The sequence below is a fragment of the Chiloscyllium plagiosum genome, chromosome 9 (assembly GCF_004010195.1).
Source record: "Chiloscyllium plagiosum isolate BGI_BamShark_2017 chromosome 9, ASM401019v2, whole genome shotgun sequence".
Taxonomy (NCBI): Eukaryota; Metazoa; Chordata; class Chondrichthyes; order Orectolobiformes; family Hemiscylliidae; genus Chiloscyllium; species Chiloscyllium plagiosum.
The window spans coordinates 84,885,189-84,912,953 of record NC_057718.1 but is presented as its reverse complement, the minus strand read 5'-3'; the positions used below and the strand labels follow the sequence as shown (position 1 = coordinate 84,912,953).

Below are 27,765 nucleotides of genomic sequence, written 5' to 3'. Positions count from 1 at the left end.
GGATATTCCCGGATTGAAATAGCTAATTCGACTGCCAGGTTTTAAACAAACAATTTATTTACAAAATTATGGAATGAAACACACAGCACAGAAAATAGAATACTGGATAATTTATCCTATCAAAAACCCCGACAGACTATTCCAACTTAATGGTGCTGTTCTGAACATACTTGTAACAATCCCAATAATCACATCCCTTCGCACAAAGAGTAAAAATGAAGCAAAACAGGGCTCACAGGCTTTAAGTTAGAGAGATAGAGTACCCGGGTGGACTTGTCCCAGCAGCCTTTCTTTACATGCACTGCTGCTGCACTAAGTCAAAAACTCTAATCTAAATGAAGGCTAGCTACACAGCATGCTTGCTACACCCTTTTGATTATACCTTTTTTTTTAAGACAACAGAACGGTAGGAGTAATCTATATGGACTTCAGTAAGGCGTTTGACAAGATTCCCCATGGGAGACTGGTTAGCAAGGTTAGATCACATGAAATACAGGGAGAACTAGCCACTTGGATACAGAATTGCCTCATAGGTAGAAGACAGAGAGTGTTGGAGGGTCATTTTTCAGACTGGAGGCCTATGACCAGTGGAGTGCCACAAGGATGATTTGGATGTGAGCATAAGAGGTAAAGTTAGTAAGTTGGCAGATGACACTAAAATTGGAGGTGTAATGGACAGCAAAGAAGGTTACCTCCGTTTACAGTGGAATCTTGATCAGATGGGCCAATGGGCTGAGAAGTGGCAGATGGAGTTTAATTCGGATAAATGTGAGGTATTGCAGTTTGGGAAAGCAAATCTTAGCAGGACTTATACACTTAATGGTAAGGTCCGAGGGAGTGTTGCTGAACAAAGAGACCTGGGAGTGCAGGTTCATAGCTCCTTGAAAGTAGAGTCGTAGGTAGATAGGATAGTGAAGGTGGCGCTTGGTATGCTTTCCTTTATTGGTCAGAGTATTGAATACAGGAATTGGGAGGTCATGTTGTGGCTGTACAGGACATTGGTTAGGCCACTATTGGAATACTGTGCAATTCTGGTGTCCTTCCTATTGGAAAGATGTAGTGAAATTTGAAAGGGTTCAGAAAAGATTTACAAGGATTTGCCAGAGTTGGAGGATTTGAGCTATAGGGAGAGGTTGAATAGATTAAGGCTATTTTCACTGGATCGTCGGAGGCTGAGGGGCGATAGAGGTTTATAAAATTATGAGGGGCATGGATAAGACAAATAGACAAAGTCTTTTTCCTGGGGTGAGGGAGTCCATGCTCTTGTACATGAAGTAGACATAGGGAATACCACTCCGATAAGACAACACCCCTATCGGCTTAATCCTTTCAGAGCCAGATGGGACCAGATGGGGTTAGAGGCCATGCCCGACGAGGACATCATTGAATCAAACCAGAGTGAGTAGAGTTCAACAATCGTCTCAGTTCCCAAACTGGATGGGACTCAACGATTCTGTGTGGATTTTCGGAAAGTCAACGCTGTTACAAAATCGGACTCCTATCCAGTTCCTAGATTGGAGGACTGTGTATCGAGAAAGTCGGACAAGCCAGTTACATCACCAAGTTTGACTTAATGTGTGGTTACTGGCAAATACCTTTATCAGAGCGAAAGAAATTTCTGTGTTTGTCACCCCAAATGGGCTATATCAGTTTAAATTGATGTCCTTTGGAATGAAGAATGCACCCGCCACTTTCCAAAGACTCATGAACAGAGTTGTGGCTGGGTTAACAAACTGTGCAGTCTATTTGGACGATGTAGTGATCTTTAATAAGTTCTTGAAAGATCACATGGTACAGTTGGCAGAGCTTTTTGAACGACTACGAAAAGCAAAACTCGTGATAAACTTAAATAAAACGGAATTCGCAAAAGTAGAGGTGATGGAAGATTGATCCTGCAGAATGCAAAGATGAAGGCCATCGAGGAATTTCCACAACCAACCTCAAAGAAAGAGGTGCTTCGATTCTTAGGACTCAGTGGATTCTATTGGAAGTTTGTTCCAAACTTCAGCAGCATTGTGGCACCATTAACTGATTTGCTGAAGAAGATCACACAATTTCGGTGGACAGAACAATGCCAGGAGGCATTCGTCCATTTGAAAGCCATATTAATCACCAAACCAGTTTTAGCTACACCAAACTTTTTTCAAAACCTTTTAAAGTCACCATCGATGCTAGTGATATAGGAGTTGGAGCTGTACTCCAAGAAGATGAGGATGGGATTGAACTGCCAGTTGGTTACTTTTCAAAGACAATCAAAATCCATCAGAGGAAATACTCCACAATCGAAAAGAAACTATTGAATTTGATACTGGCCTAACAACAATATGTCAAAGACTGTTGTGTATACAGATCACAATCCGCTTACATTATAGAATGCTTTAAAGACAAGAATAGGAGACTATTTCGTTGGAGGCTTTTGTTACAGACATCTAATTTACAGATCATACATGTTGCAGGTCATAAGAATGTAATTGCAGATACATTATCGCGGATTTAACTGAGTTTAGATGAGATTTGCATTTATTTAGTGGTATTTTTCACGAACATAGGTATATAGGAAGAAGTTTAGTGTTATGTGTTTAAAAAGTAGGGAAAAAATGAAGCCACCTTTCCATTATGATGTTTCATTGTTTCTTAAGGGGGAGGTGTTATGAAGTTGTGGGTGTACTGTACCTTTTAAGAGGGTTAAAAGCTAGCAAAACTACCTGACAGAACCTAGTGTACTTTTTTTAAAAAAAAAAGTAACATTTGGTCGAACAACTTGATTAGCTGGTTGCCTGGAAATGACAAAACAGATTTGAATTCGATCAATCAGTTTAAATTAAACCCCGAAAAATGCCAAACAGTTTGAATTTAGTATATTGACAATCTTAAAAGCCAATTACACAATCCAGTGTTTTGGGGGTATCAGACCAGGGAGCCAAGCCATCTGCATGTAAAAAGATTGCCTGAAAAATAGCTCTCTTGAAAGGTACCTTTATCGATCAGTAACCTGTAAAGCAGGATCTCCAAGAAGAAGAAAAGACGACTGAAATACAGAGAAGAATGAAAGCTGCCTGGTTTTGAGATAAGAAGTTTTGTTTTTGTAATTCTTAATCAGGGAGTTTTATCAGACTAGTATTGTAGAGGGGAAAGTAAAAGATAGGTTGTGAATAGTTGTTAATTATTCCGTTGTACTTTAAGAAGTAAAGTTTTTAATTTTTACATTAAATAGTTCTTGGCCCCTCAAACTTTCACCGATTACTGCATGGGATAAATCTTTTCTGTGTTACATTAAACAGGCACGTTTACCCCGTCTCGTAACACTGGCCAGACCAGCATTTATTACCCATTCCTAATTGAGTATGTGATCGTGAATTGCTTTCTTAATCAGTTTTTGGCATATATCATTCCAAACACACTGGCATTTAGATTTGAATCTCCTAACACTTCAATTTACCTGCAGAGGAATCTGTAAACGTTTTAGTGCAACCAATCTATCTTTCATCTTCCCAAAATGACTTAAGTTTTGGTCTTCAGGTGTGCACTGCCACTGGAGATTGATTAGCAAGATAATAAATAGAATGGCCAGGTAGACTCAAGTATTTTCAATTTAATTGCAACAGTAGGGCAGGAATACAATTTCCAACTGGTTAAAAGTATATACGGTTGAACTGAGGATGTTCTTCACGTAAGTCAATACAGGTTATTAAACATGACAGCACGGTTCAGGCTCTTTGGCCCTTCACTGCCTTTAGAATATAAACAGGATTGGGCTTGCTTGTGAATGTCTTTGTCTTTGTAAAGCCTTGTCAAATAGTCACCTGGGTAATTCATAAGCAGATATCTAGTGTTTGTAGTGCTCCATCCCAATAAGGATTCATTGTTTAAAGAAGTCATTATGAGAAACCTATTGTACTTGATAATAAATAAGTTCCAATTTTATGATCTTATAGAACTCAGCTTTGTCAATAGTAAGGGTAGAATGAACCTTTTGAGGTAGTGAACCAGCAGCCTGTTCTATACCTTGCTTGAGTTGCATATATTTCCTTGTTGGGGTTGTGTGTAAAATAAGTTCTCTGTTAAAGTAAAATAATAAACTGACTTAATAGTTTAAAAATGTGATCTAGCACTGAAAATATTTGAAGGGTAAAGGGGGAATATTAGTAAACAATATAACACTTGGGCTAGTGGTTGTGTCTCTAGTCATCCAAAAAATGAGAGTTAACTTCCAGCTCTGAGAATTTCATTGTATGTATACTTAGGGGCAAGATAGATGGGTAAATGAGGGAGGGAGGAATAGAGTAATAACTCTTCGATTAGGTTATGTAGGGAAGGTAAAGAAGAAACATTGGTTTAGACCATTTCAACCAAGTGGCCTGTTGAGAAAATTCACTCTGCCTCATGTGCTGAAGTTATGCTGCATCTGATTAAAATATGTGAAATCCACTGTAGAAATCTCAAATTTATCAGAATGGAATCTATTTCTTGCAGGAGGATGGTATCAGACAAGTTCTTGAAGAGATGAAAGCTTTGTATGAACAGAACCAAACTGATGTGTAAGTATTTTTTATAACTCTTCATATACTGATTTGCCTGGTGGAGAGTTGACTAATTTTTCAAGTGTAGTACCAAGGATAATGCATGAAAATTATAGAACAACTATTTTTAAAAACCATTCAACAGCCACTTCCAGCCCCTAACAGACTAGAACTTGTCTTTCTAGAAATCTATCTCAGGAAGGTTTGCAAATTGCAAGTTACTTGTGGTTTCATTAATGCTATTCAATTGAAGAATGTCATGTGGTAAAAGCAATCTCCAAATTGACAATGTAAACCAAGACCAGAACTTTCTTTGCAAGGAACTGAGATATTGTGTTATGAGATATCGTGTTATAGGCAATCTTTATTAACTCACTCACCAGTGCGCTATATTCATTAATACCAGGTTCCCATTCATTCATTCATAACCCTTTACTAACCCAATGTTTACTATCACCTGGTTTCTTTCATTTGTGCATAAAACTGCGGTCCAGATTTTTAAAAACAACCCTTTCAAACCTATTACTGCATTTTCAACCTTATCAGCCCTTACTGCAAGCAGTGTTTACCTCTGAACAAGTGTAGCATACAGAACAATACTATCCCCATCAAGTGTCCACGAAATATTATAATATTAACCAGGCCTCACCAACCATCTCCTGGACCTGAATATATTAAGTACCAGTTAAATACCTTTTAACCGGGCCCTTATCCCTTTAAGAAGCTAACTGTCAAAACAGTGCTTCCATGAAATTGGATGAATGAAACTCATACCAGCAAATAATAAATAAATCTCACAACCCAGCTGCAATAATCAGTTTAATATCCTTTATTCTTTTATTAAGTATAGGTACAATTTTTAACTTGCTTAGAGCATATAGGCCTAGCATTTTTATTAATATTTATTAACTTAAAAGACAAAAGGACTAACACCTAATTATGCAAGCAGATCAGACAGATGTCCCATCAGAAGTAACACCCAGCACTTAGCACATGTTTTAACCATTTCCTGTCTCCCAGGACAGAAGCCCTTCAAACCTTTGTGTTCTAGAGATTTTTAAAAAGTTACACCATAGTAATGGCATTTTAATATATGTAAAACTGTATAAAGGGGCTCTTGTAAGGACTGTATTTTGGGATTCTATTGCCTCTTCAAACTTGGGCTGTGATTTCTGGATAAAAGAGGCTCTTTTTGCCACTCCCCAATTCTGGTCGTTATTTCGAAATAGAACAGTAATGAGCAAATCTCATAAGGGGGTTATTAATTTTTTCAGTGTCTGAAAACCCCATCAACTATGCAAGTTGTTAAACTAAGTATTGAACAATGCTTCGCAATCATGCTTTACTTTTTCTCTTTTCCAAGCAAGTTTTCCAATACTGACAATCAGTATGAACTGTTTAAATCTATAAATCCCTTCAAAGTCTTGGTTTTATCCTTAGAAATTCATTAATTGGACAGCAGACAATTAAGATGCATCATTGATGCAGAGAAGGATCCATTTAGTATTTTGGTGCTTATGTAATTGATAGCTTAATAGAACTTCATATGGATTCATCAGTGCAAACATTGGATACTGTGAGAAATAACATTCATATCTTAAGAATGTTAATTTCTGAATCTTGTATAAGTATGTAGACAAACAAAAGTGTTAGTTATGCAATAATTGTTTTCTCACTTTAAAGGGGACAGTGAGTGATCATTGTTTTTTTTTGAAACTCCAGTTTTTGTCAAAAAGAAACCTAATGAGGTTGCAAGTTTGATCCCCAATACATCAGTACAAATCCTGGATCCTGTCCCCTTCAAACTACCACTGAAATAAATACAGAATTTGAATTGTTCAGCTAGTGTCAATGACCCTTGCTTAATAGCATCTTAATTTAGTTTGACAGATTTTTTATGTCTACTATTTACTTCAAGTTTAAATTGAACCTCATTGTGTTTTGAAATTAATTCCACTGGCCGTAATGTCCAGTACAAATGCTGTGCACAAGCCAGTCAATATGTACTTCCACTTTTGAAAGAGAGGTGGTGAGGAGCCTTACTCCATATTGGTTGACACTATAGCACAGTCACTATAGTAAGTGGCATTGTTAATCACCACACGTTTGACTATAGCCAAGGATTGTGCTGAGATAGACAAGTATGTATTTCACTCCGACCTTGAGCTACTGCTGTCACTGAGGGGACATTGCTAGAATAATTATGCCTGTGGTGAAAGGCTTATAAATCAAGCAGTGTTTTAATTTGGCAAGGACCCTTGAGCTCTTGAAACGCATTACTGAACCATACTGTTATGATCTTTGTTGAGGCCAATAATTTAATTTGAACCCTGAGTTAATAACTGAAAAAATTACACTATAAGATTTCATCTTTTTAAAAAAAGACTTGTGTTGTACAAGAGTTAAGGAAAGTACTTTTAATCGAACATAATTGCAAACACTTGTACTTTACACTTGAAAACTCAATAGAGCACTCCTCATTCTACTTGAATTGCCTTTCAAGAATTACCGTATCCTTTCCAAGATCTTGCAGATTCATTCAATTCACGTGGGAGCAAAATAAGTTATACCACAAATCTCCAAACTTCACTTTAATTATCATCCATGTTCTTGTCGGTCTCTGAATTATTTCTCGAAATCCTTCTATTTCCACTTGACCAGCCTAATTTTCCAACTCTTCTTTCAAGAACTATAGGTTTCACTGGAAATACCAGTATTTGGTCCCCATTCCTAATTGTCCTTGAAAGCATGCAAAGCCATTTCAAAGAACACTTAAGAGTCAACCACATTACTATTTGTTCAGAGATTGCACGTACAGGTGTATGCCAGTACATATAAGGATGACCGATTTCATTCTCCTTTCACCACCTCATGACTGGGGACTCCCTTGCTCAAGCATGAGCATCACTGCAGTTTTGCTGACTAAAGCAAACTTTGTTTTAAAAGGTGCCTTTATCAACCTGCACATTTGATAAACTGGCTAAAATCTTATACCTCAAATACCACAGTGTCAGAGTATTTATGCTGTAAATAAAGTGTAACAGTAATGTGTAAACCCCCTTCCTTAAGATTCTGTTACTCACTGTGTGTTTGACATTGATTTTAGGAGATGTGTTGATGTTTTTACATAGAATTTTGAGGGATATTGATATTTGCTTGGTTAGGGTTTACTGCGATTATGTGTATCTCTTGATTATCCGGAATATTCGATCAGCCAGCGCACTCCTGTTCCTATAGGTGCTGGTTAATAAAAAGCATGCAGTAACTTTAAGTTGGGGGATAAAAAACTGGTTCCTGACCGCCTTCCTGCTTCTGGTCTCCAGCGCCTGCCCCAGACTCAGATTTTAACTGCCTGCTTTTTGTAATAAATCGCACAGATAAAATCGAAAAACAAAAAAAACCTCCCCTTGATTTATCCCAATAGCAATGTGACATTCTTGGGATGTCCCGTGCCCTTTTGTTCTTGGAAACCATAGGAACAATTCAACTTCTTCTTATTGAGACAGCTCATCTCTACCTGGAAGGTAATCCAATGTTTAGTTTTTCATACTTCCCACAATGACCTCCTTAAACAAGCAAAGAACTTGCAGAACGTTTCAGGGGACACCCACACCAACCAACCCAACTGCCCCGTAGCTGAACACTTTAACTCCCCCTCCCACTCCGCCAAGGACATGCAGGTCTTTGGCCTCCTCCAACGCCAGACCATGGCAACACAGCTCCTGGAGGAAGAGCGCCTCATCTTCCGCCTAGGAGCCCTCCAACCACAAGGGATGAATGCAGATTTCTCCAGCTTTCTCATTTTCCCTCCCCCCACCTTTTCTCAGTCCCAACCTCAGACTCAGCACCGCCTTCTTGACCTGCAATCTTCTTCCCGACCTCTCCGCCCCCGCCCCCTCTCCAGCCTATCACCCTCACCTTAACCTCCTTCCACCTATCGTATTCCCAATGCCCCTCCCCCAAGTCCCTCCTCCCTACCTTTTATCTTTAGTCTGCTTGGCACACCTTCCTCATTCCTGAAGAAGGGCTTATGCCTGAAATGTCGATTCTCCTGTTCCTTTGCTGCCTGACCTGCTGCGCTTTTCCAGCAACACATTTTCAAGCTCTGATCTCCAGCATCCGCAGTCCTCACTTTCGCCTAAAGATCATTGTTTGACTTGTAATTGTTCTGTGCTGCGTATTTTTATTATATTTAATACCTGCCTTTGAAGCTAGCTTTTCACTATGTTCTGGAATAATGTACCTGTTTCATAGACAAAATGTTAGATTGTCAGCCAGTGAGGATAGTAATCAAAACAAGTCTGTACATTGTGTTCTGTTTCCTTTGTAGGAATGAGGCTAAATCTGATGGCAGGACAGACTTAATCCCAACAATCAAGTTTCGCCACTGCTGTTTGCTGAGGAATAAACGCTGTATTTTAGCATATCTGTATGTCATATTTATTATGGGATCTTGTGGTTCTGAACTTAATCTTTATATTAGATTGCCTTTCTATTCTTCAGTTCTGTAATGCAATATAATCAAAAGTAAATCGTCATGGTGCAATTTTACGCATTATTTCAAGTTGTAAAAGCACCTTAACTTTCTGCTGCTAACATGCAATTAATGATTGACATCTATACATATTAAATTTATTCCAGCTGCTGTTTGGTTAGTTAGTGACTGTTAGTTTGATTTTAGGAGATTTTTGGATATGACCAGTGACTGAGGGACCATCCTTTAACAGATTATTTTGAAATCTTTTTAGAAAGTGGCATTTGCTAAGATACAATTCTGTCTAACATGAACCTGGAACATTGATATTAGGATAAGATACTAGAGTCCATGCACACCATCACAAGTTGTAGAAAGGTACAGCACAGAAGGGGGCCATTCTGCCCTCAGTTGCTGCTGGCACTCTGCAACTCAAGTAATCTCACATTCCTACCTTTTCCTGTATGCATTTGTTTTTTTCTCTTCTGGTGATTATCCAATTGTGTTTTGAAAGCCTTAATTTGGTCTGCCTACACCATTCTCAGTGCATTCCATATCCTAATCACTTGCTGTGTCTAAAACACAAACACAGCAAAAGAGTGTTTTCTTCACGTCACTGTTGTATCTTTTCTCAAATATCTTAAATTGCTGTCCTCTGCATGTGATCTAGTATTGCTATATGAAGATAGATTGTTTTATGATTTCACAGTAGCCAAAGAAAAGGATGTAAGAACTTAGGGAAGGAATTCTAGAATTTTGGCTAGGGCAGATCAATAAAGGTGAGGCAAAGGACTTGGAGGATACACGAGAGGCCAATATTGGAGGAATGCAGAATTGTAAAACTGGATCAGGCTATAAAGATGGTAAGGAGTAGACTAGACTTTTAAGACCCTTATTGAGGTGCTTTTCAACAGTGGTTCTCTGAAAAGGACTATGAAGGGATCGATCTACTGATTTCCATGGCTGTTGTCAGGGAAGGACAACTTTGGGATCCAGAGTTAAATAGATTGACAAAGGTACTGCAGTTTTTTTTTTAAATAAGAAAGCCATTGTGGATAGGTGTCTTCTGAAGAACAGAAATGAAAGCAATGAGGTTATGACAACATTCAGGCTTGGACTGAGACTAGGTAAGCCAACGCTTGTATCACAAAAGAGAGTCTAACCATTTCCATTGATGAAAACCCCACCAGCAGTATTAAGGGGGGTTACCATTAACTGGACCAGCCACGTAAATATTAACACCATAAGCAAATCATAGGCTAAGAATTTTAGTGAGTAACTGGCACTAGACTCCAGTCTATTCATCAGCTCCAAGTTACGCAAGTCAGGAAAGAGATAAAATATTCAAGTGGAGAAACAAATTACTGTGGATACAGGAATTCATAAATAAAAACAAAATCTTATAAATATTCAAAAAGTCAGATACCATTTGTTTCTCTCTACAAATGCTTCCTGAACTGCTGAGTGTTTCTAGCATTTCAGTTTTTACTTGAAATATTCCCAACTTGCTTGAATAAGTGCAGTTCCAGCAAAACTCACGAAATTTGACAGTCGTCCAGGACTAAGCAGCCCAATTGATGAGCATCATGTTTACCACTAAAATTTCAGGCAGTGATGTAGGTACCACCTACACGATGTAACAAACGTTTAAAGAGGAGGAGAAACTGGAGCATAAAGGATTCAGCTAAAACACAATTTGTCGTCTTCTCCACAGATATGACCGTCTATTGCGAATTCGATCATTGAGGTGGGAATATGGAAGTGTTCTACCATCGAGAATTCGGTTCCACTTTGCTGCTGAGGAGGTATGGCTGTTTTATAATAGAATGTCAGAGCCTAAAACTGAATGAGGAAAAACTGTTTATAGTCCTTCCAACTCTGCCTGGACTCTTTTAGTGTCGCACACTAATTTAGTTTTGGTCATTCATGGAATCATTGATATTTCAATATTAGAGCAGGTCATTTTCCACACCTTGGGTAAAGACTGTAGTTCCATTTATTAGTTCTTCATTCTCTTCCATTTTAATATTATGCCAATACATATTAGGCAACTGAAAAGTTTGAATGATGGTGTAGGATTGAAGAAGCACCTTAAAGCAAGGAAAAGAGTTCCAGAGAAGTGGGATCTGGGCAGCTGATCTCAAAAGAGGAGAGGCAGTTGTTATTATTTGCTGCTGATGTCAATACTGAACAAGTCAAGGATTTATAACTTCATTAAATGGATGTAAACAAAACAAACCTGAATCTTCTGCACCAAGCTTGAAATAACTCCACAAATTAAAACCACGTCTTCCCCTTGACATGCAAATTATGATTTAAATATGAAGGATATTGTGTTAAAAACATATAGGTGTGTCAGGGAGGTTTGCAGGGGTGATGACCTGTAAAGGACAGGGGAGGATTTAAACATGAGGAAGACTTTTTTTAAATTTGAGTGATTAAATGGCCAGGAGTAGTGACAAATGACTAATATGATGGTGATACAGACAGAAAGGTTTTGGGTGTGGTAGAGTTTCTGCAGAGGTGGAAAGCCAATATGGAATGTATTGATGTACTGTAGATGAGTGGAGGAATGATAAAAGCGCATGAGAGAATTTCAGTTGGCACTGAATTCCGATGGAACAGAGGTGAGCAGTGAAGTGTAGGTGAATGTAGATTAGTGATGATGAAACTTGTAAGAATTGTAATCTGAAGAGATCAGTTTAGAACTTCAAAAGGACACATACAGGTGTAGGCAGATGAGTAGCAGATGGGTTTTTAGTGCAGAGAAGTGTGAGGTGATAGATTTTGATAGGAAGAACATTGAAAGACAGTACAAAATAGGGAATTCAATTCTAAAGCAGAGGGTTCTGCGTGTATGTGTACACAGATTGCTGAAGGTGGCATGATATTTAAGAGTAATTAATAAAGTAATCCTTAGTTGTATTAATAGGGACATACAGTACAAGAGCAAGGAGTTTATGTTGCATATAAAACGCTTGTTAGACCTCAGTTGGATTGTTGTATACAGTAATTGATGCCACATTATAGGAAGGATGTTAATTCATTGAAGAGAGTCCAGAAGCAATTTACAAGAATGGCTCCAAGAATGAGAATTTTCAGTTATGAAGCTAGATTGAAGAAGTTAGCACAGTTCATCTTCAAGGAAAGAAGTCTTAGAGAAGTTGATGTACGTCTTTAAAGTCATAAACAGGCTTGATAGAACTTAGAGAGGAACTATTCCCACTTGTAAAAGAATTAAGGATCAGAGGTCAAGGGTTTCGAGAATTTTACAGAAGGAGCAAATGTGATACAAGAAAATCTCTTTCACACAGTGAGTAGTTAGGGTATGGAACACACTTGCTCCTGGTAGTGTGATGGAAGCAGATTCAATTAAGGCATTCCAGAGTATTGGATGATTATTTGGATAAAAATTACCTGCAGGGTTTGGGGGGGGAAAAGCAGTAAATTAGCAATGACTAATGATTTGAATTTGAAGAACTGGCACAGACATTATGGGTCAAATGATCACCTGTGCCAAAACTCTTTTGTGATTCTGTGAAAGTGAACTTTGAGCATTTGGGTTGACATCGGTCAGGGACGCATTAAAAAGAGACTGGTTCAAGCTGAGACAGTGATGAGAACGCAGTGCTTGTGAAGAGGCTGGAGGTGATAATTTTGGTCTTTCCAATGTGTAGTTGAAACATATTGTAACTCTTAAGATTAGATGTTTTGACAAGAAGCTTGTTGGACATTAGAATGGAAAAAGAAATCTAGCAAAGTGGAGTTGGTTGTCTTCCTTAACCATGTGGAAATGGACTCCTTGTCTGATGGCACAGGGGAAATAAGTCAGAGAGCCAAAGCTGAATCTATAGAGAACTCCAGAGTTTTGCTTTTGCAATCTTTGCAAGTAAACTAAAAATAGCCATTTGTGCCTAATTAAAGAATAAGTGAATGAGAAAACTGCAATAGAAATATTTAGCATTACATCTCCTCCCCAACCTGGCCAGGAATTATCCTTTTAATGAGCTAAATATTTTGATTTGGTGCAATAGCAGTCTTGACTTGTGGGTATGTGCTCCTATTCCTGCCTCATCCTAGGCTTCCATTAGACTGAGTTGAAATGTCAGCCCAATTCCACTCTCAATCACCTAGATTGTCTGCTTCCACCTGTAGCTTTGTACATTTATGTCTCATCATTTTTTATCTGCTGAAAGCCTCACCCATTGTCCATTAGATTAAACAATTCCAGTGTTCTGTCTGTCCACATCCGACCTTGCATTAGCCATAACCTTGAGTTCATTGAAAACTTCGTTACTTGTATTTAAACTCACACCAAGCCCTGTTCATCCATTATTCTTATGCTCGCTGATTTTTCTGGTCCAGCCACACCTTGATTTTAAAAGTGTGCAACTTTGTTTCAATTCCATTTGTAGATTCATCCCTCCATATCTTTATAACCTTGTCAAGCTATGCAGCCCTCTAAGAATTCTGTATTCATCCATTTGTGGCCTTTTGCTTATCATTGTGTTTTTCATTCCATGATTGAGCTGCTTAGATCCTTAAGTTTTGCAATTTCCTCCTTACAGCTTCCAACCACATACTGCTATTTTAATATACTCCTTAAAAACTTTGAATCAATTGTTTAATCACTTATCCTCATATCGTCATTTACAACACAAAAGGAAGGCATTCGTTCCATCTCCTCTTGGAGTAATCCAGCCACTCCATCTTCTCACTATATCCCTCTAGTTCTTCAGTGCTTGTTTCCAACCAGCACCCATCCCGTTTCTATTTTCAAATCACTGATTTCTGCTTCCAACACCCTCTTGGACAACAATTTTCAGGTCGTTAACAATCGCAGTATAAAAATGTTCTTCCCCTTGCACGTCTGTCTACAAATCCTTGAGCCATCTGCCAGCGAGGTTTTTCCTTGTCTACCTTATCCAAATCTGTCTTGAAGAATGTGGTACTGGAAAGGCATAGCGGGTCAGGCAGCATCCAAGGATCAGGTGTGTCGACGTTTCGAGCATAAGCTCTTTGTCAGGAATGAAGAGCTTATGCTCAAAACATTGACTCTCCTGCTCCTAAGCTCTTCATTCCTGACAAAGAGTTTATGCTCAAAACGTCAACATTCCTGCTCCTTGGATGCTGCCTGACCCGCTGTGCCTTTCCAGCACCACACTCCTCGACTCTGATCTCCAGCATCTGCAGTCGTCACTTTCTCCAAATCTGTCTAATCTTGTACAGATCTATTTAATATCACTACCAAGATGTCCACCCCAGCTTCTCCAAACTAACCTTGTAGCTAACATACATCAGCCTTGGAACCATTCTGGTAAGTCTCTGCAAGGACTTTCAAATCCTTCATAAGGTGTAGTGGCAGAAACTTGACATACTATTACAGTTATGGCCAAATCCTAACCAGAGCTTTCTAAAGATTTAGCATAACTTTCCTAACTCTGTGTCTTTCTTTATAAAACCTAAGAGATCCTAAAATGTTCATTAATTACCAGCACATCTGGCAGCATCTATGAAGAGAAATCAAAGTTAGCATGTCCAGTCTGGTGACCTTTCTTCAGAACCCAATATTACCAGTCCTGCTGAGCTTTTCCAGCAACTTCTGCTTTTGTTTCTGATTTACAGCATCTGAAGTTCTTTAGATTTTACTTCACTAATTATTCTCAATTTGTCCTGCCACCAAAGAACTATCTCCATACACCCAGTCAAGCCCCACTGTCCCTATACACTCTTTATAACTGCCATTTAATCTGTATTTTCTTTCCCAATCCTGGGGTGAATCAATTTCTTTGTGTTTATTTCCATAAACTACTTTCCAATCTGCTGGATTACCCAATTGTTGCAGTTGATCAGTAATAACCTCACTGATTGCCACTTCCCCAATTTAGTATGATCACTAGATTTGAAATTTTATTCCTTGTTCCAGGAATACCACTGTTTACCATCCTCCAGTTTGAAAACTAACCACTTAGCACAAACTGCTATATTTTCTGTCCTTAAACCAATATTTATAATCCAACTTTGCACTAAGGATCTATTTTGTGAGAGAATTTAGTTCACCAACATTTTGTGTAGTTCTTTGTCTTTTTTTTTAACTTTCTGTGTTGTTACTACTTCAAAAATAAAACAATTAGGTTAGTGAAGCAGTATCTGCCATTTACAAATCTGCTGGCCTTCTGCATATCAAGGGTAGGTTAGAGGATTACAGCAAAACATTCTGTTATCTCTACTCCTGCAACCTGAGATACAAGCTAAACCATGTAATTTCCTAAAGTGTTTGGCATTGATGTCTACTAAGTATTCCAGCCTTGCCCTTCACCACTAAATATGTCACACTCTGTATCCTCAATAGGCCCACTCCACTACTTATTACTCACTTAACTGTCAGTAGAAGACTGCTGGGTTCCCTTTTGTGTTACTGCCATTCAGTTCTAATGCTTTTATTTGCTAGTCTTATTTTCCTTTACATTCCCCAATTAGCCTATTTGTCCTGGTTCTCGCTTGAAGAATTCACCTGACATTTTTTGTTGATCTCTTTACCTGATTCAGTGTCTAATTTTGTTTGATAATTTCTCCATTTTGATAATTTTAGTGTTAAAGATGCTATTTAAATGCCATGTTATTGTTAAGTTTTAACATTTCTACATTGAAGGCTGTGATCATATTATAGTATGTTACTAGATTATTCCAGTGACCTTGGCTAATGATCTAGAAAAAGCAAAGTCTTGAGTAGCATGAAGTTGTATTCTTGTGAAATCCAAGTGGTTCATAAAGGAAACCTAGTGTCCTTACCCAGTTTAGCCTTTATGTAACACCAATCCCATATCAACATGGTTGACTCTTGAACTGTCTCTGAAGTGACCAAACAAGTCATTTAAACCATTGCAAAAATAATAACAAAAGGTTACTAGGCAGGGCAATGTATGCTGGCTTTAACATTTTAGATAGTTTATCAAATTGCTGACCATATAAACTGTGTGGCACAAAACAGAATGTTTGAACCTTTTTTTAAAGGTGGAGTTCCTAGCCAGTAAAGTTGGGTTTGGGGAATTCCTGAAGTATTCTCCTCATGGGGTAGTTTTCCTGAGGTTTTCTGTGCAACACTGCTATTCTTGTAATTATTCAGTTTCAGTAGTTCCTTTTGTGTAAGTTTGATTTTTTTTTTTCCACTGCAGACTGAATGGTTCAACCAGTACAAAAAGTCACTTGCCACATACATGAGGTCTATTGGAGGTGAAGGAGGATTGGATATAACTCAAGATATGAAACCTCCAAAAAGTTTGTTTATTGAAGTAAGTCATAACTTGAATTTAGTGACCAGTGCATAAGTTTCAACTGTAAACTGAAGAATATTGATCATTGTGGCTCCTGAAGAAGCATCCTTAATACACATCAAATTCTAATATCTGAAGTAAGGTGGTGTATTGTCTAATGAACTTATTCATAATTTTTAACAAATCTGCACATGAAGCAGTGATAAAATGTATTTCTTTTACAGTTTTGTCACTTGAATAAAGTTCTGAAAATGACAGTGACTCCTGAAACAGCAAAAAAAATTTCTCCCTAATGTTGGTTTCATATGCTCTGAAGAAACTAAACTAGTATATTCCTATCACATTCTTCATATGTAAGGCAGCCCAAGTATACCCTTTAGTATGAAATTTCAAATTTTACAGCCAGTCCATGTGGTATGAACTCCCTTCCCCTCTTGAGGTCTTCAAATGTTAAATGAGTTTGTATAGATCAGTATGGGGTATTCAGCTAGATGTAGCCTCCTTGCGTTTTCAATCAGTTGCATCCTACATGTAGGGTGGACTGGAATCATTGGTCCTCAGCTATGTCCAACTCTCATTGCAGGCTCCAACTGCCCGTTGTCTCATCTGATGGGTAAATTGATAGGAGAAATTATGAACACCACCAGATTAGATGTCCTCCTTGACAAAGATAACAATCAAGGCAGAAAGATTACAAGTGGTTCAAATAACCATCCTATTTTGAATCAAAAGTGCACTACACTGTATTGTGGACCACAATAGTAAGATGCTATACATCGACAGTTAGTTAGTCCTGGATTGCTGGTCAGTGCACTTTTGATACCAAACACAAAGGATATAAAAGAACAATAACTGTGTCAAATAACTGTCATTTTGATGAGAGCCCAACTCAGGAGGAACCTGACTGCATCAACCAGATGAAGAGCACTAAAGCTTTCAGAGTCTGTGAAATTCCATCTGAAGTTTTGAACAATGATAGCTTATCCTATGTGCCAACCTCCATGGCCTTTTGGAAATAGCAGGATACCACTGGATCTCATGATGCTGCTCTTATACACTAGTGCAAAAACAGAGAAGTCAGACTTCTCCAACTACTGTGGTATCACCCTCTGTTCTATTGCTGGGAAGATCATGGCTTGAATACATATGAACAGGCTTGTACCTATCTTTGCAGAAGAAAACTTCTGAGAGCTAATGAAGTTTCAGAGATTGACAGAGGGACCACAGACATTATTTTTTTCAAACTACAAATATTAAGAAATGTGAGAGCAATATAAAGGCTAGTTTGCCACCTTTGTATACCTCACCAAGGCATTTGATACTGAACAGAAAGTCCTTAAAGCTTGGCTACTCATCCTGGTTCCTTATCATAATGAGACAAAAAACAAAACTGCAGATGCTGCAATCCAAAGTGGGTAGACAGGAGGCTGGAAGAAAACAGCAAGCCAGGCAGCATTAAGAGGTGGAGAAATCGATGTTTTCGGGTGTAACCCTTCAGGACTAGGGATGGGTGTAGGGGGAGCTGCAGGTAAAAGGGGTGGCAGGGGCAGGGTGATGAAGTGGAGATAGGTGAAGACAAGCCGAGAATACTTGGTTGATCATTGGGAGGAATGAATTTGATAGGTGGCTGGGAGGAGTGGAAGGGGCTGGGAAGGAAGTCGGAGGAAGGGAGGTTATTTGAAATTGGAGAACTCTTGTTGAGTCCTCCGGACTGTAGGCTGCCCAGGTGGAAGATGAGGTGGTGTTCCTCCAATTTGCAGTTCGGTTCATTGCGGCAGTGGAGGAGGCCAAGGATGGTCATGTTGGAAAGGGAGCGGGAAGGGGAATTTAAACGAGTGGTGACTTGGAGGTCCGATCAGCCCCTGCGGGCCTGGCTGACATGCTCAGCGAATCATTCTCTAAGTTTACGTTTGGTCTCCCCGGTGTAGAAAATATCACATCGGGAGCACCTGATGCAGTAAACTGGGTTGGAAGGGAGGCAGGTGAACCTGTGTCTCACCTGGAAGGCCTATTTAGAGCCCTGGATGGAGATGAGGGAGTTGGTGTACTGGCAGGTTTTGCATCTTTTCTGGTACCTCGGGTTTCCGAGAGGTTGGTGGGGAGAATGAGACAAACCAAGGACTGTTGAAAGGAACGGTCCTTGCGGAAGGCAGAGAGGGATGGGTAGAGGAAGATGTTCTTGGTTGTGGGCTGAGTTGGAGTTGGTGGAAGTGTTTAAGGATGATGTATTGGATCCGGAGACTGGTGGGGTGGTAAGTGAGGACAAGGGAGACTTTTATTTTTGCAGAAACCAACAACAGCAGGATCACACTGACTGTAGCACCAGCCAGCACAGAGTCAGTACCTTAAACTGAGGAAACTCTAAATCACCATATATATCTTTATTTGAAACCCCTACACTACTGCCTAACTGTGGTAGTGCTTATATTTTCCCCAGCACCCATGTTGTGTGTGCAGGTGTGAGACACAGTGAAAGACCACAGCTGTACAAACCTTTATTCGATTTCCACCACCAGGAAGAAAGGAAACACCAGGGTGGCCAGTGACAAGTGCCCTTCACAGAGGGGCATTGCTGCATGATCAAACAGTGAAGGGGAGGGCAGGGGTTAAATCAAAATAGAGTTGGAAGGGGAAATAATACACTCCACTTTGAGACACTATCTTTACTGTGTTCAGAGGGGAGGGGTTTAGAGCAGTGGAACAGAGTACTATTTTATATAACATAAGAGGGTGTTGATTGGCTGGCCTGTATTGGCATGATGATAATTTGGATTCTTGGACTGTCCTAAGAATTGTGCCAGGAACCAGTCTATTAGTTGAGCTCACAGCGTGATTCACTTCTGCATGCGTTAATACACAGGACTCTGTTTTATGTAAGCAAAAGTAATTTATACATGTATTGCAAGTTTTGTACTAGGAGTCTCCATTACCATTTTTTCAATATTTTCTATACACCCATGGCACCAACCTGACCAGCGTCTTATCTACCTAGTCTAAGAACCAAGGTTTACAGTTGACTGTTCTTGCTGCATGTCCATGCCAACGATGGCCCAACCAGCAGCCTTCTCTCATGCTGTACAAATTGGTGTCCTTGTTTAGAAGTAGTTTTTCTTAGGAATGGTAAGTATAGGATAAAAAGCTCCAACTACTTATTCACTTCTAGCAATGTTTAAGACTCTAATAAAAATTGTGGAGCAACTAACAGACCAAGATCAAAATGTATAAGGCTGTAGTCCTCATCACCCTTCTCTGTGGTGCCAGGACATGGGATCCATCACTGTCACATGCTCCATCGGCACTGCTTACATAGCTTATTTTAAATCTGCTGGCAGAATTGCATCATGAACATTGAAGTCCTGGAAACAGCCCTTCTCCTGCAATGCCAATTGTGTTGCATGGATCATGTTCATCAGGTGGATGGTCATCTGCCAAGATAGTGTTGTATGGTGAGTTGACCATGGGTAAATAGAACAGAGGGGTCCCACGTAAGTATTTCAAATCCCACTCCTTTATGTCACGTTGACCATCGCCATCGGGAGGTGTTAGTCATAGATCCTGATTTTTGGAGATAACACGGTGGGAATGCTACGGTAACCTTTGAGATTGAACGAAGAACCAGTATGAAAGAGAAAATAAGTAAGATAGATCCATTGTTCCCAGCAGCAATTACACCTTCAGCACCCAATGTGGAAAAACATGCCAGTCATAAGCCTCACTAGCCACCAGCAGGCCTGCAACCAATGAGGACAATATTCCTAAATCTTTGCTGCAGAATTGCCAAGGGAAGAGAATCTGGATCTTTGTGCCAGTCAATTTGACTGATAGTGTTATTTATGCTCCTTTCAAAGCATATTGATTGGCTTATGTTCAGTGTCTCCTTATTGTGGTATGACAAGATTAATACTCAAAGTGCAATTAGTTCTCACAATGCAGTGGAAAATTATTTTAGGCACATTATATGATACATTTTGATACTTTTTAGATTTTCTTTGTAATAACACTACTTGAATAAACAAGCAACAAGAAAACATGACTTCATGCTCATCCCAAGACTCTCTGGCGTATATCAACCCAATTAGCATTTGTTCAAATCCTTTCAAGTTCTCTTCCCCTCCCAACTCTAGCCCTGTTCATTCCTCTGGGAACAGTGAACTTCTCCCAAGTCTGATGTCTATGCATCCCTGATTTGTCATCAGTTATTCTGCAGATCTGACCCCTGCTGTCTCTGCTCTCAAATTGGGAATTTTCTCCTCTTTCTTTTTAAGCTCTTTGAAAACCAATCTGAGCTTTTGCTGACCTGTCTTAATGTTTCCATATATGGTTGAGTGTTGATTTGTTTTGGTTATCAGTCTTGTGGATTTCTTGGTTTTTAACAAATAAAGTGCCATGTATAAATGCAAGACTTGATACTTTTTATGGGTCTTCTTGCCCACTTTTAGGTAAGGTGTTTGAAAGATTATGGTGAATATGAAATTGATGATGGTACTACAGTGCTTCTGAAGAAAAACAGCCAGGTAATATTAAGACTGCTTTCTATATATCTTGTTTTGATTTTTTTTAAAAACTTCTTTCCCATAGAAGCTAGATTTCAGAAATAAGAAGTCAATGATTGTAGTTTTAAAAGTATTTAAGACACAGCACAAACTATGAAAGCTATGCCACTATGGACAAGATAGAAAATGGATTACTTGAACAGAAAGTATCCTATAAAAACATCAGAGGAGCAGAAGGTATTTTTCTTTAATGGCCAGTAATCCTAAATATTAGATGACAGGAGCTCTTCCAACTACTGCTGTTCTACATTTGTAATATTTATAGATTATATTCACTGTAATGATTCTCAGTTAAGATTTTTGGTCCATTCCAAAGTGTTTTAACCACCAAAGGAGTTAAACTTTGAGACCTGTTTAATTTGGCAAAACAGCACAGGAAGACAGCGGGTGGCTGCCTGAAGCATTCCTATTACCATGTAAGGCAGCAGACAGCCTGATCACCCAGAGCTTATTTAAGTCACTTGAGGTTCTTCAGAAGCAATTTCTGGTTCTGATAGTTGAGGCCATTCATTGTGGGGGGAGACCAACTATTCGATTTTAGCAGGTCCTTCCTATATTAATAATGTCATTGTCAATTTTATTCGATTGAGAAAGTCTAAGGATTTAGCTTTATGGGTGGTTTCCCCATCTTTCTCTTTCTCGATCTCACTAGAGGAAAATAAAATCATTAATCTATGGTGTTTGGTTTTCTTTCAGCATTTTATGCCCAGGTGGAAATGTGAACAGCTAATTCGTCAGGGGATCCTGGAGCACGTGCTGTCCTGAGTTCAAGTTTAAAGAAAATTACTTTTTAATTCCCTTTCGGTTACTTGCTTAAAACTGCTGCTTTGACGTGTCTTGGCAGTATCTTGTAGATGTTGAACTAAAATGTGATTTAGTTGTGAACATCAGCTTTAACTTTTCAGCAAGTTTTAAAATTCTTTGGCTGTTAGCTTAATTCTCCTTTTATAATTAGAAACACTAATTTTCATGTAAGATTTCATGAGGTTTATGTTTATAGTTTAAGGAGCATTGAGAATTATAATAGGCCTTGTAGTTATCAGACAAATCGGAGATTGTAATAAGAAACTGGAGATCAGTGATCTGTAATTTTAAGTCTACATCACAGACATGGGTTGCTATTTGTTAGTTACTACAATTGTATACTCAAGCGAATATGGATATTTACCAAAGGTACAAAGCATGATCATGCTATGGGAGTCTGCACCTCAGTTGCATGAACTGATCTATATAACATGAAGGGAATTATAAAAAAAACTTTCATTAGTTGCAGTGAGATTGGCTGTATTCGGAGTCAGGACACCTGGGTTTAGTTTTCTCTCTTCCTCATGCCTCCTCCAGGTGGTATGTAATAATAACTCTAATAGATTGATTAGAAAATGTCCATAGAATTTATTTGGCACTTTTGGAACAGTGAAAGTGTCCCTATCTCTGCCCCAGAAGGCCTGGGTTAGAGTCCTACCTTCTTCAAAGATGTGAATAATATGTCTGAACAGGTTGATTTTAAAAAAAATCCAGCGAATAAATTGGTTTATGCCACAGTGGTAGTGTCTATACTTCTAAACCCAGGCCTTCTCGCTCACAGTTCCCCCTCCCCATAGGTGTGTCATAAACATCTCTATACAGATTATTTGAAAGTATGTAAATAATTCAAATCAGTATAATTGGATAATTTTTAATTTTATAAAAGTTTATCAATAGTATCAAAAGTCAGTTAAATTTTAAAAATCGTTTCTGCACAGCAGGGTCAGCATTTACAAATTGTCTTCAAATAACTGAACATTTGTACATAGTTCTCATATCAAAATTCCATTTTGCACTTCCAGTAATCAAGCTACTTTAGGAAAAAAGTAAATATGACAAAACAAGATGAAATACAGTGAATGTAAAAAAAATTGTAACATCAATATCCCATTTACTCAACAGTATGATGAATGATATAGACATACAAAAATGTACTTAGTACAGACCCCAACAAGGGTTTGAGTGTTTGTGAAGTCTTTTGAGGGCTGTTACTGTTACATTATTGTCATAGATGCATCTATCCTCAGGAAAATCCATACCAATTATTTAAGTCTCTTTCAAAGATAGGAGCAAGCACGTTAGTGTGATTTATTGATGGGAAAAGTTGATCATCTTCAGTCAAGTCGTATAAAACAGATGTCCTAATAAGCAGTGGAGTTGGTGCATAAAACAGAATTGTACAAAGACTTGGAGCATTGCATTTTAGAGGAAAAGAATCTGAATAGAATACCAAGAGAGGACTTGATTACACATGGAAAGATCAGAATCAAAATAACTTTATTGGGATGGAGGACTATTATTTGCTTTGTAAAAAGTGTGTTACCATTTTAAGACCATCAACCCAAAATGTTGAGTATGGTGGTGTTTTGACACAGTTAAGAGAGAGAGGCTGGAGCAATTTTTCTTAACACTCTGTTTAAAGCTGCGATTTTCTCGTCCAGCAAGAAGTTCTTTCTCTCAGCACCTTTTTGCCGCTGCTCTGTGATCTGCAAAGCTTTCATCAACTGGGCATTCTCCACATACAGATCCTTCAATATCGAATCAGACTTGGCATTCTTTGCATACTGCAGGCAAAAAAAGATAATCAATTTGTTACACTCAAACACTTGCATTTATGCAGTATTTAGCATAGTAACATGTCCAAAGATGCTTCACTGGAGCACTCCGCCACAATGGGCCAATTTTCTTTGGAGTAAGTGCAAGTCACATTGAGTTTGAAGGAGTTATTTTCAGCACAAGGTGACTTTACTCACTTAATCTTGGTATTGATTGCACTGTTTGGTGTTTTGGCCCACATGGAGTTCAACCCCATTTTACTAAAACTCTAAAAACAGTGTGTAAAAATCTATGGCATTTCCAGACTAGCAACCAATGTCAATCAGCAAGCTATTATTAATAATGCATTTAATTAAAATCCTCACACCACCCAAACAAGCCTGAATTTATTACTGCGGAGTCCTTACAGTCTAGAGAAATGTGTCGCCAGATGAGAAACACCCAAAGGACCTTAATAATGAAAAAGTGGTGTCGTTGCATTGAAGATAGGGGCATCTTATGAGGCAAACTAGCTTATTTTTGCCTGTAAATCCTACATTTAAGATATTCTGAAGTGTGCAAGTCTGATAAACACTGCATATCTTTTATTTTAGTAATGTATTTCTGTTCACATCAAGATCTAAGGCAGTGGTTTGTGACTGCCATAATATTATTTGGTATTAACCTTGTAGCTAAATTTACTTGCCTGTTCCTTGAGCTGGTTCACCTTATCTTGAAGCATCATTCGTACATGTTTCAGCTTTTGTTCAACCTCCTCCATTCTTTCCTCCATTTGCTTTAGAAGTCTTTTGTACTCCTCCTGAAATGGAACACAATGTCCAGTCTCTTGAATAAGAGAAATCAATTTTTCACTTTTTCCAAACTCTTAACCTGGCTTTTGTTTTATTCATTCACGGGATGTGGGTGTCACCGGTAGGCCAGCATTTATTGCTCGTCTCTAACGGTTAAGAGTCAACCATGTTACTGTGGGTCTGGAGTCACAAGTAGGCCAGATCGGATAAGAATGGCATTTTTTTTTCCCTAACTATTGACAATGGTTGGGTCACCATTAGATTGATTCCACCAGCTGCCATGGCTGGATTCAAACCCAGATCCCCAGAACAACACCTAGATCTCTGATTAATAGTCTATCGATAATACCACTAGGTCATCATCTCTCCTTGTATCATTCCAGAAGTGTCAGTATTCCACTGCATTTCCAATACAAGGAGGTGGCCATTTAACCTATCGTGCCAATGCCAACTTTTGGAAGGTACTATTAATTAGTTTTAAGTATATATCCAGTTCCCTTTTGGATCTATCTCCACCACAGTCATTTTCAATGTCAAGAAATGCATTTCAGATTGTAACAATTTTCTGCATAAAAATAAATTCTCATGCTACTGCAAACAGTTTTTCCCCATCACCTATCAAAAAGCTTCATAATTTTGATGACCTCTCATAACCTCTGATTTCTCCACTTAACTGAAGTTCTTCATCTCATTTCAAAATAGCAAAAGAATTAAACAAAATCCTGAGAGTCAAGCCTATGGTGAATAGGATATGTTTCTTCATATTACAAGGTATCGCAGAATGAAGCAATTTGGGATTGCATTCAATAATCAAACTCATTACAACAACTTGCATTTATATTTGGTCCTTTAATATTTTAAATTGTGCCAAAGTACTTCATGGGAGCTTCAACAGACAAAAATGTGAAAATACCACAAAGATAATGGCACAGATGTGAGTTGTTTCAGGGAAGCAAAATGATTTAGAGAAAGAATTTCAAGCTTAAAGCATAGACGGCTGTCAATGGTGAGGTGAAAGGAGGACGTAAAGGAAAGCGGAATTGAAACACTAGAGATAGAGGATGAGATTCTTAAATTTGAGGCATTGCTAACCTACACGTTAATAATGAGTACAGGGGTGATGAGAAACCCTCCAGGACAATTCGGGACGGAAAATGTCTACTGATCTTGCCAATGGCACTAACATACCATGTATATATATTTTTTAAATCATGCTTGCTCTTACTGATCTGCATTTGTTGGTCCACCTCTGCCTCATTAAAATCCTTCCTTGACCCTTGTTTCCATAACATTCTCCAATTCTACAACCTTGTAAGATCTTTGCAGTTGTATCAATGTCATGCACATCTGTTTACCTTACTCCACTGTTGACAATTATACTTTCAGCCATCCAGATTTTCAAATTCTTTCGAGAAACTTCTACATTTCCTTTTTCAAACTTATTTTTTTCTTCTGTGTTGTTGGCTTGGAGTTCAATGCCTGACTGCACTGCTGTGAACTGACTGGAGATATTTTATCACATTAAAGCACTGGACTTGTTCTTTACCTGTTGTTCAAACATCAAACTGTTTGCTTCCTTAGCCTGAGCAGCGATCTGTTCTTGAAGTTGCTGTACTTTCTGCTCTTCCACTGTTAGTTTCAGCTGTAATTCTGTCAACTGAGCTTTGGGCACAGTATTGCCAATTTGCTCCTTTAATTGTTGCACTTCATGCAGGTGTTGAGACTGGGAGAGCAGCAAGTTGGTCTTAGCTTCTAACAACTAGGGGAGGAGAAACAGGAGAGCATTGGTTAGTGGAGCAGTAGAGAACCTAAATATTGTAAAGCATCCCAAGGCACTTTATAGGATTAGTATCTGACAAATATTTAACATTTATAGGCGGCACTGTGGTTAGCTCTGCTGCCTCACAGCGCCAGACACCCGGGTTCAATTCCCACCTCAGGCAACTGACTGTGGAGTTTGCACATTCTCCCAGTGTCTCTGTGGATTTTCTCCAGGTGTTCCGGTTACCTCCCACAATCCAAAAATGTGCAGGTTAGGTGAATTGGCCATGCTAAATTGCCTGTAGTGTTAGGTGAAGAGGTAAATGTAGAGGAATGGGTCTGCGTGGGTTGTGCATCCGGGGGGTCGGTGTGGACATGTTGGGCCGAAGGGCCTGTTTCCACACGAAGTAATCTAATCTAACCTAATAAGAGTCATACAGCATGGAAACAAACCTTTTGTTCCAACTAGTCCACGCCGACCATAATCCCAAACCAAACTAATCCCACCTGCCTGCGCTTGGCCCATGTAACTTCAATATTTCTTATTCATGTACTTACTGGACTGTCTTAAAAGTTGTAACTGTATCTGCATTCACCACCACCTCTGGAATTTCATTCCATACAGGAAACACAAAAAAGACATGGGGGCAATTTTTTTAAAATCTTTCTCCTCTCACCTAAATCATAGAAATGTACAGCACAGAAACAGACCCTTTGGTCCAACTCCTCCATGCTGATCAGATACCTAACCTAATCCAGTCCCTTTTGCGAGCACTTAGCCCATATCCCTCTAAACTGTATCTATTCATATACCCATCCAATTGCCTTTTAAATGTTGCAATTGTACTAGAGGAAGTGTCAGAGGCTGGTACAGAGGAAGAGCACAGCAGTTCAGGCAGCATCCAAGGAGCTTCGAAATCCTTGGATGCTGCCTGAACTGCTGTGCTCTTCCAGCACCACTAATCCAGAATCTGGTTTCCAGCATCTGCAGTCATTGTTTTTACCCTGTAAAGTAGTTCTGACAGGTAAAAGCACTACCCACTATTCCTCTAAACTGTACCTATTCATATACCCATTCAGATGTCTTTTAAATGTTGTAATTGTACCAGCCTCTGACACTTCCTCTGGCAGCTCATTCCATACACACACCACCATCTGCATGAAAAAGTTGCCCCTTAGGTTGCTTTGATAATCTTTCCCCTCTCACCTTAAACCTACATCCACTGATTATAAACTCCCCCAGCCTGGGGAAAAGACCTCAGCTGTTCACCCTATCTGCGCCCCTCATGATTTTATAAATCTCTATAAGGTCACCCCTCAGCCTCTGACGCTTGAGGGAAAATATCCCCTGTCTATTCAGCCTCTCCCTATAGCTCAAATCCTCCAACCCTGGCAACATGTTTGTAAATCTTGTCTGAACCCTTTCAAGTTTCACAACATTCTTCCTATAGCAGGGAGACCAGAATTACATGCAATATTCCAAAAGTGGCCTAACCAATGTCCTGTGCAGTCACATGACCTCCCAACTACTTTACTCTATGCACTGACCAGCAAAGGCAAGCTTACTCAACGCCTTCTTCACCATCCTGTCTACCTGCAACTCAAGAAACTATGAACCTACACTCCAAGGTCTCTCTGTTAAGCAACACTCCCCAGAACTTTCATTACTTCTTCAAAAACTCAATCAGGTTAGTGAGACACTATTTTCCACACAAAAAGCCATGTTGCCTATCCCGAATCAGTCCTTGCCTTTCCAAATAGATGTAAATCCTGTCCCTCAGGATTCCCTCAAAAAACATGCCCAAACTGATA

General features: G+C 39.0%; 2 protein-coding genes across 4 annotated transcripts in view; one reads left to right on the top strand and one right to left on the bottom strand.

Moving 5' to 3' along the window:
• Positions 1 to 21,743, top strand: part of gins1 (GINS complex subunit 1 (Psf1 homolog)) — a 36,764-nt gene extending 15,021 nt beyond the window's left edge. For both annotated transcript variants that reach the window (XM_043696426.1, XM_043696425.1), the window contains exons 2-7: positions 4,474 to 4,538; positions 8,851 to 8,949; positions 10,709 to 10,799; positions 16,170 to 16,286; positions 20,708 to 20,782; positions 21,518 to 21,743. In XM_043696426.1, coding sequence (XP_043552361.1) covers positions 4,504 to 4,538; positions 8,851 to 8,949; positions 10,709 to 10,799; positions 16,170 to 16,286; positions 20,708 to 20,782; positions 21,518 to 21,586 — 486 coding nt within the window. In that variant the 5' untranslated portion in view covers positions 4,474 to 4,503 and the 3' untranslated portion in view covers positions 21,587 to 21,743. The remainder of the gene's footprint in view (positions 1 to 4,473; positions 4,539 to 8,850; positions 8,950 to 10,708; positions 10,800 to 16,169; positions 16,287 to 20,707; positions 20,783 to 21,517) is intronic.
• Positions 21,744 to 21,965: 222 nt separating this feature from the next.
• The window catches only part of ninl (ninein-like), a 151,720-nt gene continuing 145,920 nt past the window's right edge, over positions 21,966 to 27,765 (bottom strand). For both annotated transcript variants that reach the window (XM_043696419.1, XM_043696420.1), the window contains exons 25-27: positions 25,739 to 25,951; positions 24,087 to 24,200; positions 21,966 to 23,409 (exon numbers count right to left, since the gene is read on the bottom strand). In XM_043696419.1, coding sequence (XP_043552354.1) covers positions 23,221 to 23,409; positions 24,087 to 24,200; positions 25,739 to 25,951 — 516 coding nt within the window. In that variant the 3' untranslated portion in view covers positions 21,966 to 23,220. The remainder of the gene's footprint in view (positions 23,410 to 24,086; positions 24,201 to 25,738; positions 25,952 to 27,765) is intronic.